Here is a 15264-nt window from a genome sequence, read left to right as displayed (position 1 = left end):
GTTTATCAATAAATTCAAATTCCTATTTCCATTTCAACTCCTGCTTCCTACTCTCAGTGGGAGGGAAAACTCAGAGCCAATCACACATCACAGGGCAAATCTGTCAACCAAGACTCTTTCCACTGAAGGGTCTGGGAGCTCAGGACTCTCAGGCAGGTGCTGGGGACTCTGTCTTGGGAGTGCCCAGCAGATCTCGGAACGCTCCATGGGGCCTGCTGGACGCTCATGTGGGATAACTAGTGGCCACTTATTCAGAGTTACCAGTGAGCTCTGACTGTCCCTAAGGACCCTGGGACCAGGATGGAGTCAAGGTGCCTGCTCAATGTCAGAGACAGCGATGGTCCCAGAAACAATCGAGGTAATCTCTATGCCAATAAAATGTGGATTCACAGTGAGGAGCACATCCTGGGAGTGGGGATTGTTCTTCATTAGGAAGAGTGCTGTCCACAAAAAGCTTAGAAATGGGGCAGGGGGTACATTCCCTCAAGCAGGATTTGGGCTTGGTCCCTCAGCATCCCACTCTTGTGTGGCTGATGTGGCATCTGTGTATTTTTCTCATCCTAGATCAGGCTTTGAGCTGTGAAATACCTTGCCTCATGAATATGCAAATAACCTGAGCTCCTCTGAGATACATATAAATCTACTGGTGCCTTCAGAGCATCACTCAACAACCATATTCCTCCTCTGGAGAAAACCCTGGAACTGCAGCTCCTCACCATGGACTGGACCTGGAGGATCCTCTTCCTTGTGGCAGCAGCTACAGGTAAGCAGCTTCCTAGCCTTAACACTGTGGAAGGAATCCTGGTTCAGTCAAAGAGGATTTTACTCACTCCTGTGTCCTCTCCATAGGTGCCCAGTCTCAGGTCCAGCTGGTGCAATCCGGGGCTGAGGTGAAGAAGCCTGGGACCTCAGTGAAGCTCTCCTGCAAAGCTTCTGGTTACACCTTTACCAGCTACTATATAAACTGGGTGAGACAGGCCCCTGGACAAGTGCTTGAGTGGATGGGATGGATTAACCCTAGCAATGGTAATACAGGCTACGCACAGAAGTTCCAGGGCAGAGTCACCATGACCAGGGACACGTCCACGAGTACAGCCTACATGGAGCTGAACAGCCTGAGATCTGAGGACACGGCCGTGTATTACTGTGCAAGAGGCACAGTGTGAAAACCCACATCCTGAGAGTGTCAGAAACCCTGAGGGAGAAGGCAGCTGTGCGGGGCTGAGGAGATGACAGGGGTCACTAGTTTTAAGGCTGTTTTGAATATGGGTTACATATTTAAGAAAAAAGAACAACAGAAGCAAGTAACACTCTAATTGTAAGAGATACATTCCATTCAAGAGTCATCATATAAGCCAAATTCACAGAGTCGGAAATCCACGCTCAATAAAGTTGATACAAACATTCCATGAAGGTGCCACTGTGAACAAGTTTTCAAATTAGATGAATACATGGTTTAGTGCAAGGTTATTTGATCAAGTAGTAGGAGTAAGTATGATTATTAAAAACTGGTAAAAATTTCTTTCAAATGTTTCTGTCACTCTTTATAAATTTATATAAAATTATTTTTAGAGCAGTTTTAGGATTACAAAGAAATTCCACAGAAGGTGTGAGATTTCCCATGAATCCCTGCCCTACACAGGCACACCCTCCTCCACCATGACCATCCAGGACCACAGGCACAAATCAGTTGCAATGAATGAATCTACAAGGACAGTTGGTTCTTTCGTTTTTGGTGATCCCCTAATATATCAAGCCTAAATTATCTCGGAGCACCACAGGTATTTTCAGTGGCTTTTTAGGAGATGATACTAGTCAGAGGGAAAGTGAGTGAAGCTCTTACTATTTGAACCCTTTCTTCAAAAAACCACAAAACATGTACTAATTTAGCACTTATCTTACTTCCAGTTTACAGAGTTCCTTCCAAGAGAGTAAGATTTTTAAGCTTTTAGAGGCAGGTTCATGTCTGTAAAAGTCCAGCAAGTTCTGGTGTATCACATAATGAACATCCTTTCATGAGAAACCCTGGCAATGAGAGACTCCATGTATAAGGGCATAGAGTTGGATTAGGTACACTGTAAGCTCCTGGGTGGTGGGTCTGAATAAGACGATCTGTGCAGCGAATGCAAACACATGTATGGGACACAGGCAGGAACAAAAGCTTCCATTTAGAAAGTGGGCGGGCACCTGAAGGGAGCCCTCACAGAGGTGGGCACTGCTCGCCCTTGATGAGTGCACATTAGCCAGAGGCATGATCACAACTGGTCTTGCAGGGAAAGAGCACCTCTGAGGTCACAGGTTATGAAAATGTTTGTCATCCTCCAGCTGAGCAAGTCCATCTGCTTGCCTGTGGGTGCCAACCCCATTGAGGGTGCACTGTGGGAGACGACAAGATGAACGTAAACCTCCTCTCACTAATTATCCACTGCCACACACTCAGAACAAACCTGTGCCCCAGAAATCGATAGGTCTCTGCTGAAATAAACAGAGCTTAAGGAGTTTATTACCTGGTGAATATACTGCCCAAAACCACACGTTTCAGGAAGATTAGCTCAGAAATGTTTACCAAGTGACTGAAGGGCAGTGGCGGGTGAGGGGACGGGACAGCCTCAGGGCTGCACATGAGAAGGGCTCCCTCCCCCATGCAGGCTTTTCCTCCAGGAGCTGCACCAGGAACTCAAGAAGGATCAGGGAGAATTCTGAGAACACCCTGCTGCGGTGCTGCCTAGAGGGGAAGAATAAATATGAAAAAATACAACTCTGAGTAACGTATGGGCATTCGTTCATGAAAACTCTTTTTCTGGAAGCCTGTGAAGGTCTTGAAATACCACCGATTAGCTGAGGGCAAACATTGAAACCCTCCTTCACAAGGAGTTCAAGCAGGCTGGATGTGTCCTTCTATGGATGATCTTCCCCAGCCCCTTCCTCTTCCCAGCTCATCCCTGGCTCTCTGTGTAAACAGTTCTCATCAGTGGAATGTGGTTGATAAGTGTGCTCATGTTATTTTAAAAACTCACCTGCACGCAGCACGTCACAGCTTAAAATCTCTTGTGAACAAAACAGTAACAAAGGCACCCACCAGGGTTGAGCATCCTGTGTTGCTGACAGCGACCACCAGGGATCAGCGTCCTCCTCACAGTCCTGTGTCAGAGCATCCCCTGAGTGATTTCATTAGCAACTTCCCAGGAGAATCAGCGTAAAACTACTTGTCCTGTTCTCCATGGGACATCTATTTTCCTGAAGAAATAGAGCCGAATAGTGAATACACTGAATGTCTGCTGGTTTTGCAAGTTTGTGACTTTGTCACTTTCTAATTTCTGAGTTACGTAGATCACTCTATATATTTCTCTTACAGGAGTGACCAGCCTTCTGGATGTCAAATATAATTGACTTTCTTTTTTTTTGTTTGTTTTTGAGACGGAGTCTCGCTCTGCCGCCCAGGCTGGAGTGCAATGGCCGGATCTCAGCTCACTGCAAGCTCCGCCTCCCGGGTTCCCGCCATTCTCCTGCCTCAGCCTCCCGAGTAGCTGGGACTACAGGCGCCGCCACCTCGCCCGGCTAATTTTTTGAATTTTTTAGTGGAGACGGGGTTTCACCGTGTTAGCCAGGATGGTCTCGATCTCCTGACCTCGTGATCCACCCGTCTCGGCCTCCCAAAGTGCTGGGATTACAGGCTTGAGCCACCGCGCCTGGCCTAATTGACTTGCTTCATGTAAAAGTGAACACAAGCTCGTCACATCTTCTGTGCTCACTGACAAGTCTAAACTCACACAAGGTGTGTCTTTATGAGTTTTGTTTTCTGGTATCTCTACTTGGCTTATTCACCACGCCCATTTGATGTTAGTTGTACAGGTAATTGACTGTTAGTTTTACAATTTACTGATGCTTACTTTAATTAACTAAGCAGGCAATAGCTTAGAATAGAAAACAATGTAAAGTAAAAGTACATGCAGTAATATTTAATGTAAGAAAGCAGGCAGCTGAAAGCAAGGGAAATGTACTCTGCTGTGTAAAAGGGTATGGAGACCTCATAGTATGATGATCTTCTGCAGTTTAATCCATACTGCTACATAAGTGACAGTGTCCACTCTCTTTATATCAGAGCTTTCCCTAAAATGTGCAATGAAGACTAAGTCCAGATATCTCCAACTTAGCTTGGAGCTAAGTTGTGACCAGCACCTCTCCCCAAGTGCCTGAACTGATAGTGATATCACATTTGTCTAAAAAAATTACTCCGTATAAGGATACTAACCAGTCATATGGAGACAATTTGAAAAAATTAAAGCCCAAACCTGATAAGTAGCAATTTATACTTAGAAGAATTAACTTTTACCTACACATGGTTTTTTTTAATGATAGAGAAGTTACTAGTGCCACTGTCCAAGTTACTGAATATCTTATTCCTAGAATGAGACACTGCATAATGTGTTCTGACATGAGGGAATGTAGCTATAGTTAAGGGATAGGAGATGTGATCACAGGAACATGAGTCTGAGATCCAGCAGTTCTTGCTCCTTCACATTTGCCCAGAAGCAAAGACCCCAGTAAAACAATGGAAGGGCTGACTTAAGTCTCCACAGTCTGATGTGAGATACACATCAGGTATTTCATGCCATTGTTTTATAGAAGGAAATTTAATCTTCAAAGACGGTCCATTCTGGGGATAATGCTATTATCCAGGATGCTTAAATGCCCCCAAACAGAGAACACTACAGTGTCCCGTGGCCAGGAGCTACAATACCTGCGTCTAGAAACCAGTGGACAGAAATACCAGTTTCTCTTGCCACATGTATGATGAAAATTTGAAGAATGTTTCTTTCCTTCTCCATAATCATAGGCTGCAATGGACTGGAGGTCCTGGTACATAAGAAGAAATGTGTCTCCAGTATGTACAGAATTAGTCCCATAAAATAATTGTGCTACTGTGGTCCTCATACTGTTGGAACAGCTGACCAAGAAAGTGTTGTAAGAGCTGCAGTGTTTATTGATCCATATCATATTTGGGGCTACATTCACAGCTACCGAGTGAAAGAGAGAGAAGTAATTCTGACCTAGGTAGAGTCTATAGATTTGTTTTCTTTCCTTCAAACTGAAGTAAAAAAAAAAAAAAATCACATCAACTAAAATGCAGATGATGATCAAGTGATCAAGGACAACAGCCACTCAGTGTTTCAGGTGTGTTTTAACCCGAAGTCGCTCAACATGTGAGAACATGAACTCTGGAGTCCGGGAAATCTCTGGGGAGAATCTAGAAGGCAGGCGGGAGGCAACAGTGATTCATGTCTAGGGAAATTGCAGGGCTACCTCCTCTAGGGGAAAGGAAAGCCTGAGCCTCTCCTACAGTGTGCTCTGTTACAATTTTTGGCTGACTTGCATTCTTCAACAACAATTTTTTTTAGTACTTTTTACGTTTTTTTTATGTCTGTTAAAATTCTCGCAGTGTTCTTGCATGCTGCCACTAGCTTATTAACATGATTCTAATATTTAAATTTTCTGCCAGGAAATCTATATGTTTTAATATTCATTGATGCCAGTTTCTGGAGCTTTATATTGTCCCTCTGGACCATGTTACCCCGTTTCTTCATTTTCTTTGACTGTCTCTGTTGCCATCTACTCATCAAAACAAACAGCTCTTTGTTCATCATAACAAAGAGCTGCACTCTTCCAAGCCTAAGCCTAGGCTCATAGAGACCACCCTCACCAATCACCCCATCAGTGATTGTGGATCTCTCGAAACTTCATAATGACTTCATAATGTTCAAACTTCTGTCTCTGTTCTTACTGGCCCCAGGTTTTAGAGCATGTTGGTTTGTGCCAGGATTCCTAAGTAGGGGAGGTAGAAACTATTTACTCAAGCAGCCTCTTGAATAGGTGCACCATTCAACACAGTTTTATTATTCAGCTATGATTCATCAAAATAATGTTAGTTCAAGCTTCTCTCAACCAGTTGTCTAACATTGAAATATTATAATTTCTTATTTGGATCTCTCTGGAGTTTATCTTTTGAATCTTAGGCAAAATTACAAACTGGTGTAAAACTGCCTATTTGGCAAATGAGCTGCTGCAGAATTTTCATCTTCTGTGGATCTCTTCTTGCACTTAAATCCAAATATACATTAGTCATGTATCTAGACTGTAGAAATATATCTTAAAGTTCCTTCATTTTTAAAAAGTTTATGGGGTTTCCAGAAGATGTGAGAACCTTCTTTATTTATAAAATATCTGATTCCACATTTTCTAATAGTTTCCTCTTTATCTGTCTCCTCTGACATTATACTACATTTAGCAAGGAGAAATTAAAACACACCATCCACACTTTGCATAGAAATCCCCTCAATCCTCTCAGCTTTATTTATTTATTTATTTATTTATTTATTTATTTATTTATTTATTTTGATGGAGTTTCACTGTTGTTGCCCAGGCCTTGGCCTCCCAAAGTGCCGGGATAACAGGCATAAGCCACCGCACTGGGAAGCTCGAACTGGATGGAGCTTACCTCAGCTCAGCAAGGCCTACTCTGTCTGTAGACTCCACCTCTGTGGGCAAGTCATAGCCGAACAAAAGGCAGCAGAAACTTCTGCAGACTTAAACATCGCTGTATGAGAGCTCTGAACAGAGCATTGGTACTCCAAGCATGGCATTTGAGCTCTGATCAGGGATAGACCGCCTCCTCAAGTTTGTCTCCGAACCCCATGTAACCTAACTGGAAGACACCTCCCAGTAGGGGCCAACAGACACCTCATACAGGCAGGTGTCCCTCTGGGACAAAGCTTCCAGACAAAGGATCAGGCAACAACATTTGTTGTTCTGCAATATTTGCTGTTCTGCAGCCTCTGCTGGTGAAGGGGTGGCCTGCCCCTCCACACCTGTGGGTGTATCTTGTCAGATGGTACGAAAGACTGATAAAAGAAATAAGACACAGAGACAAAGTATAGAGAAACAACAGTGGGCCCAAGGGACTGGTACTCAGCATACTAAGGACCTGCACTGGCACCGGTCTCTGAGTTCCCTCAATTTTTATGGATTATTATTTTCATTATCTCAGCAAAAGGAATGCAGTAGGAGAGCAGGGTGATAACAGGGAGAAGGTCAGCAAGAAAACATGTGAACAAAGGAATCTATGTCATAATTAAGTTCAAAGGGAGGTACTATGCCTGGATGTGCATGTAGGCCAGATTTATGTTTCTCTCCACCCAAACATCTCAGTGGAGTAAAGAATAACAAAGCAGCATTGCTGCCAACATGTCTTGCCTCCCGCCATAGGGCAGTTTTTTTCCCATCTCAGAACTGAACAAATGTACAATCAGGTTTTATACCTAGACATTCATTTCCCAGGGGCAGGCAGGAGACAGTGGCCTTCCTCTATCTCAACTGCAAGAGTCTTTTCTCTTTTACTAATCCACCTCAGCACAGACCCTTTATGGGTGTTGGGCTGGGGGATGGTCAGGTTTTTCTCATCCCACGAGGCCATATTTCAGACTATGACATGGGGAGAAACCTTGGACAATACCCAGCTTTCCAAGACAGAGTTCCCTGCGACTTTTCACAGTACATTGTGCCCCTGGTTTATTGAGACTAGAGAATGGTGATGACCTTTAGCAAGCATACTGCTTATAAACATTTTGTTAACAAGGCACATCCTGCACAGCCCTAGATCCCTTAAACCTTGATTGCATACAACACATGTTTATGTGAGCACAAGGTTGGGGCAAAGTGGCTGGGGCAAAGTTACAAATTAACAGCATCTCAGCAAAACAGTTTTTCAATTTACAGGTCAAAATGGAATTTCTTATGTCTTCCCTTTCTACATAGACACAGTAACAGTCTGATCTTTCTTTCTTTTGCCTACGTGCTGGTGATAGCCAGGCAAATGGGGTCAGGAGTAGACTTCCAGCAAACTCCAACAGACCTGCAGCTGAGGGACCTGACTGTCAGAAGGAAAACTAACAAATAGAAAGGACTAGCATCAACATCAACAAAAAGGACATCCACACCAAAACCCCATCTGTAGGTCACCGACATCAAAGAACAAACTTAGATAAAACCACAAAGATGGGCAGAAACCAGAGCAGAAAAACTGAGAATTTTAAAAAACAGAGCACCTCTTCTCCAAAGGATCGCAGCTCCTCACCAGCAACAGAACAAAGCTGGATGGAGAATGACTTTGACGAATTGACAGAAAGTAGGCCTCTGAAGGTCGGTAATAACAAATCTCTCCAAGCTAAAGGAGCATGTTCTAACCCATCACAAGGAAGCTAAAAACCTGGAAAAAAAAGGTTAGAGGAATAGCTAATGTGAATAAACAGTGTAGAGAAGACCTTAAATGACCTGAGGGAGGCGAAAACCATGCCACGAGAATTTTGTGATGCATGCACAAGCTTCAGTACCTGATTTTATCAAGTGGAAGAAAGGATATCAGTGATTGAGGATCAAATTAGTGAAATAAAGTGAGAAGACAAATTTAGAGAAAAAAGAGTAAAAAGAATGAGCAAAACCTCCAAGGAATATGGGACTCTGTGAAAAGAACAAATCTAAATTTGATTGGTGTGCGTGAATGTGACGGGGAGAATTGAACCAAGTTAGACTCTCCAGGATAGGATCCAGGAGAACTTCCACGACCTAGCAAGGCGGGCCAACATTCAAATTCAGGAAATACAGAGAACACCACAAAGATACTCTTTGAGAAGAGCAACCCAAATACACATAATTCTCAGATTCACCAAGGGTGAAATGAAGGAAAAAGTGTTAAGGGCATCCAGAGAGAAAGGTCGGGTTACCCACAAAGGGAAGCCTATCAGACTAAAAGTGGATCTCTCAACAGAAACCCTCCAAGCCAGAAGAGAGTGGGGGCCAATAATCAATATTCTTAAAGAAAAGAATTTCTAACCAAGAATTTCATTTCCAGCCAAACTAAGCTTCATAAGTGAGGGAGAAATAAAATCCTTTACAAGCAAGCAAATGCTGAGAGATTTTGTCACCACCAGGCCTGCCTTACAAGAGCTCCTGAAGGAAACACTAAACATGGAAAGGAACAACTGGCACCAGACAAATGGTAAAGGTCACTGAGGCTATGAAGAAACTGCATCAATTAATGGGCAAAATAAACAGCTAACATCATAATGAGAGGATCAAATTCACACATAACAATATTTACCTTAAATGTAAATGGGCTAAATGCCCCAATTAAAAGACACAGACTGGCAAATTGGATAAAGAGTCAAGACCCATCAGTGTGCTGTATTTAGGAGACACATCTGACGTGCAGAGACACACAGAGGCTCAAAATAAAGGGATGGAGGAAGATCTACCAAGCAAATGGAAAGCAAAAAAACAAAACAAAACAAAAAAAAAACAAGCAAAAAACCCCCAAAAAACAGGGGTTGCAATCATAGTCTCTGATAAAACAGACTTTAAACCAACAAAGACCAAAAGAGACAAAGAAGGCCATTACATAATGGTAAAAGAATCAATTCAACAAGAACAGCTAACTATCCTAAATATATATGCACCCAGTACAGGAGCACCCAGATTCATAAAGCAAGTCCTTAGAGACCTACAAAGAGACTTAGACTCCCACACAATAATAATGGGAGACTTTAACACCCCATTGTCAATATTAGACAGATCAACGAGAAAGAAAGTTAACAAGGATATCCAGGACTTGAACTCAGCTCTGCACCAAGCAGACCTAATAGACATCTACAGAACTCTCCACCTCAAATCAACAGAATATACATTCTTCTCAGCACCACATCACACTTATTCTAAAATTGACTACAAAATTGGAAGTGAAGCACATCTTGTCAAATGTAAAAGAACAGAAATCACAACAAACTGTCTCTCAGGTCACAGAGCAATCAAATTAGAACTCAGGATTAAGAAACTCACTCAAAATGGCACAACTACATTGTTTGCTACCAGGAAGATTCCTCAAAAGTGTCCACATTAGAGAATAAGAAAGAGTAATGGGCAGATTAACCCTGTGCATCCAGACCCAGGAATCCTTTGACCTTGGCCTCCCTGAAATGTAGACCACAGGATGGATGAGCAATGTTGAGTTGTGCACACATGACCACAAAAAGAAAGACATGGAAATGTGTCCCCTCCCCTCCTCATGAAAGGAAGCTCATCCCCATTCTTTCAGGCCCTGGTAAGGAGCCACCCCATGTATCTTCCCTTCCTCAGTGTCCACACTATGGGGTCTGCACTGATGTGGGATTCCCTTCTCATCACGCTCAATATTACAGTCACTTGTGGATCAGGTCCAGGTGTGGCTGCTCCTCATAGGGCTCTTCTCAGTTGGCTTCCTCTGTGTTTGCAGAAGTCCTGTGTGAAGTTCACTGGTGGAGTCAGAGGGAACATGGTATAGTCCAGGATTTCTCTGAGACTCTCCTGAAAATCCTCTGGATTCACCTTTGCTGACTAAAGCATGAGCTTGTTGCAGCAGATTTCATGACAGGGATTGTTGTGGGTGGAAACAGTGAGTGAACAAGTGGGAGTTCTTAGGATTACTCTCCATGAGTACAAATAAATTAACAGTCCCAAACAACACCCTTTCAAGTGCAGTCTACCTTAAAATGATCAACCTGAAAGCCAAGGACAAGGCCGTGTATTACAGTGAGGGTCACAGGAGAGGGAACATCTGCGTGAGCCCAGACACAAAAATTTCTGCAGGGAGACAGGAGGGAACTGCGTGGTAGATGTTGCTCACAACCACTAGGGGGCGCGCAGTATAACAAGGCGACGCTCAGGAAACCAGGGGGTGTTTAGGACAACAAAGGCAAGCTCAGGACAACAAAGGTGAGCTCAGGAGTGCACAAGATGCTCAGGACAGCAGGGGGCGCTGAGAACCACCAGGGGGTGCTCAGGACACCAGGGGGTGCTCCGGACACCAGGGGGCGTTCAGGACACCAGGATGCGCTCAGGAAACAACGAGGCGCTCAGGACACCTGGGGGCCCTCAGAACCACCAGGGGGCGCTGAGGACACCAGGAGGTTTTTAGGATCGCCAAGGAGTGCTCAGGACCCCCAGGGGGCTCTCAGGACACGAGGGGGTGCTCAGAAACACGAGGGGGCCCCGAGGACACCAAGGGGCACTCAGAACCACCAGGGGGACGCTCAGGACACCAGGGGGTGCTCAGGACACCAGGGGGTGCTCAGTTCATGAGGGTTCTCTTAGGAGGCAGCTCCACATCAGGAGCCTGGGAGGCTGTGGTTTTCTTTTAGACCTTGGCGATTCTTGACCCGGTCAAGCAAAAGTCTTCCCCAGGATCTCTCACCATTTCTTCCTTTTAGCTCCATGGTTTCTTTCACCTACAAAACATTAACTTAGAGCAGGGATTTAATTCAACTTTTAATGTTGAATATTTTCCAAATAACACTAGCAATGACCTCTCAGTACAATTTTTAAAATAGACTCCTTATATATTATATTCATTTGAAATAATACTATCATTAAAATAGAAAAATTTTTAAAATCACACCTGTAACCCCAGTATTTTGAGATTTTGGGAGGCTGAGGCAGGCAGATTACTTGAGTTCAGGAGTTTAACAACACCCTGGCAACATAGTGAGATCCTTTCTATTAAAAAAAAAAAAAATCTGTGTGTGTTGCTACCTGCGGTCCCAACTACTTGGAGGGTTGAGGCTTGAGATCCTCCTAAGCCTGGGAGGTTGAGGCTGCCGTGAGCTATGACTGTGCCACTGCACTCCAGCCTGGGCAACAGAGTGAGCCAGCCTTAAAAAATGAGAATCCTCAATACAAACTCTGTTTCCATAAATAATAGAGTTTTGTGGTTTTGTGCTGTAATAGTCAAACAATTGCATATGTTTTCTTACTTTAATTCAGCATATTCACGGTATTTTGTTTCTTCTTTTCTTTTCATCTGCTGTTTGTGGAAATTAAACAGCACTTTAACTGTTCTTGTTCTCCACCTTGGTTGGCTTCTGATGTCTTGTTTTTCAGACTGTTTTTTCACCTTCCTTTCTTCTTTGAAAGCCTTTTATCTTCCTCAGTCTCCATGCAGGAAACAGAAAGTCCCTTTACTTTCTATCCTCCATGTGTGGTGAATCACTTCCTTTCTCTTCATAGTCACTGAAGCCAACCGAATTTAGGAGGATGACCGTTCTTAGAATATACTTATCTACATGCAGACTCTCTGTCCTCCTCACCCTTTTCTAGGGCCCTACAGACCCCCCCCTTCCTATCTCTTGCTTTCCCTAAGTACCACAGAGTGGGCTCCACAGCTACTTCTGCCCTCTGTGTGTTCAGCCCTGGGGTTCTCTAGCGCTTTGATGATAAAGCCCAAATCCCCATGTGTTTGCACCCTCTCAGACCACCCTCTAGGAAGCTGGCATTGTGAGTGAGTCCTGGAAAGCATGGGCTGTGTTCAGTTTCATATTGCTGGATGTTCTCTATTATAAAGGATATTGTCAAATAAGGACTAGAGTTTGTATTGAATATTCAGCCAATAAAACGTTTTTTCACAACTTTTCAAATAAACAAATTTTATCCTGCCTAGTTTAAAACCATAATGTTAATTCAACAAATAATGTAATACAATTTAAAAAGTGAAGTCTGACTTATTAGTTATTCTATTTATTAATAACAGACTGATGTTTAAAATTAAATGTCATTGTACATTTAAATGACATATTTGCCAAGAATTGCATTTACATTCAGTTTTACCAAACCATGTATTGAAATATATTTGTCTTTTAATATTGGACTAGACAGACATACACATAGAAAAACATTATTTTGTACTACAACCTCAAACTTCAAACACAATTTAAATTCAATTAAATAATTAGAGTAATACTAAACAAATGGATGTGTTGGTTTGATGTTTAGATATACATGCATTTTTGCATGGGCACATGTATGTGTCTTTGCTGGGCTGTTGTCTATGTATGTGTGTTTGTATGACCATGAGCTTTTCAAATACATCGTTAAATTACATAGTTATATTAATCTTGGCCAGGCATGGTGGTTGAGGCCTGTAATCCCGGCACTTTGGGAGGACGAGGCAGGCAGATCACCTGAGCTCAAGAGTTCAAGCCTGGCATGGCCAACATGGTAAAAGCCCATCTCTACAAAAAATACAAAAATTAGCTGGGTGTTGTGGCACCGTCTTTATTCCCATCTGTTCAGTGGTTAAGGCAGGAGAATCTCTTGATCCTGGGAGGCAGAGGTGCAGTGAGCTGAGATTATGCCACTGCCCTCCAGCTTGGGTGACCGTCACATTCTGTCTTAAAAATAAATATATAGTTACGTTAATCTAAATGTATGACATTAAGATATTAGGAAAAACACTGTATTGTTCGGTTTTCACACTGCTATGAAGTAATATCCAAGACTGAGTAAGTTATATAGAAAAGAGGCTTAATTGACTCAAAATTATGCATTGCTGGGGAGGCCTTGGGAAACTTTTAATTATGGCAGAAGGGAAAAGGGAAGTGAGGCACCTTCTTCACAAAGCAGCAGGATAGAGAAGTGCAAGCAGGAAAACGCCAAATGCTTTTACAGCCATCACATCTTGTGAGACACACTCATTGTCACACAAACAGCCTGGGGGAACCTACTCCCATGATTAAATTACCTCCATCGGGTCCCACGTCCCACTATTTCTATGTGAGATTATGGGAATGATAATTCAGGATGAGATTTTGGGTGGGGACACAGTGAAACCGTATCATTCTTCTCCTGGCCACTTCCAAATCTCATCTCCTCACATTTCAAAACACAATCATGCCTTTTCAACAGTCCCTTAAAGTCTTTTTTTTTTTTTTTTTTTTTTTTTTTTTGAGACTGAGCCTTGCTCTGTAGCCAAGCTAGAATGGAGCAGTCCCCTAAAGTCTTAACTCAATCCAGCCCTGACTCAAAAGTCCAAGTCCAAAATCTCATCAGAGACAAGGTAAGTCCCCTCCACCTATGAGCCTGTAAAATCAAAAAGCAAGTTAGTTACTTCCTAGATACAATGTAAGTATAGATATTGAGGAAAAACACCCATTCCAAATGGGAGAAATTGGCTGAAATGAGGGGCTACAGGCCCCATGCAAGGTCAAAATCCAATAGGGCAGTCATTAAACCTTAAAGTTCCAAAATAATCTCATTTGACTCCATGTCTCACTTCCAGGTCAGGCTGATGGAAGAGGTGGACTCTCATGGTTTTGGACAGTCCTGCCACCATGGCTTTGCAAGGTACAGCCCCAATCCCAGCTGCTTTCATGGACTGGTGTTGAGTGTTCTCAGTTTTTCCAGGCTCAGAGTAGAAGCTGTCAGTCGATCTCACATTCTGGGTTCTGGAGGACAGTGGCCCTCTTCTCTCAGATCTACTAGGCAGAGGCCCGGTGAGGGCTCTGTATTGGGGCTTCAACCCCACATTTCTCTTTTGCGCTACCCTAACAGAGGTTTTCTATGAGGGCTACACCACCCCCCACCCAGCAAACTTCTGCCTGGACATGAAGACATTTCCACACATTTTCTGAAATCTGGGTGGAGGTTCTCAAACCTCTATTCTCAACTTCTGTGCAACCATAGGCTCAACATGACAGGGAAGCTGCCAAGGTTTGGGATTTCCACCATCTGAAGCAGTGGCCTGAGCTGTGCCTTGGCCCCCTTTAGCTACAGCTGGAGCTGAAGTGGCTGGAACTCAAGGCACTATTTCCCAAAACTGCACAGAGCAGGAAAGCCCTGGACCGGGCACATAAAATCATTATTTTCCCTTTGGGGCTCTTGGCCTGTGATTGGAAATACTGCTGTGAAGACCTCTGACATGTCTTGACAACATTTTTCCCCACTTTCTTGTTGATTGGCATTTGGCTTTTTGTTACTTATGCAAATTTCTGCAGCATGCTTGAGTTTTTGCTCAGAACATTGATTTTTTCTTATCTATCGCATTGTCAGCTGAAAATGTCCCATATTTTTATGTTCTTCTTCATCTTGAATGCTTTGCTGGTTAGAAATTTCTCTGCCAGATACTCTAAATCACCTCTCTCGAGTTCAAATTTCCACAGATCTCTAGGGCAGAGGCAAAATGCTGCCAGTCTCTGTGCTAAAGCATAGCATGAATCACCTTTGCTCCAATTCCCAAAAAGTTCCTAATCTCCATCTGACACCCCCTCCTCCTGGATTTTATTGTCCATATTACTACCAGCATTTTGTTCAAGGTCATTCAACAAGTCTCTAGGAAATTAAAAACTTTTCAATATCGTCCTGTCTTCTTCTGAGCCCTGCCAACTGTTGCAACCTCTATCTTTTACC

The 15264-nt window shown here is 43.2% G+C and overlaps 1 long non-coding RNA gene and 1 gene segment (V, D, J or C); both read left to right on the top strand.

Annotated features, from left to right (window-relative positions):
• The window catches only part of LOC107126526 (uncharacterized), a 444698-nt gene that overhangs the window by 272694 nt on the left and 156740 nt on the right, over positions 1-15264 (top strand). The gene's annotated exons all lie outside the window — the stretch shown is intronic.
• Positions 663-2778, top strand: LOC102127014 (immunoglobulin heavy variable 1-8-like). The segment is given in 2 exon segments: positions 663-763; positions 850-2778. Coding segments are annotated over 2 exon segments (363 nt in total).

This window comes from Macaca fascicularis, chromosome 7 (assembly GCF_037993035.2).
Source record: "Macaca fascicularis isolate 582-1 chromosome 7, T2T-MFA8v1.1".
NCBI classification, from domain to species: Eukaryota; Metazoa; Chordata; class Mammalia; order Primates; family Cercopithecidae; genus Macaca; species Macaca fascicularis.
This window is presented reverse-complemented; position numbering and strand designations above follow the sequence as displayed.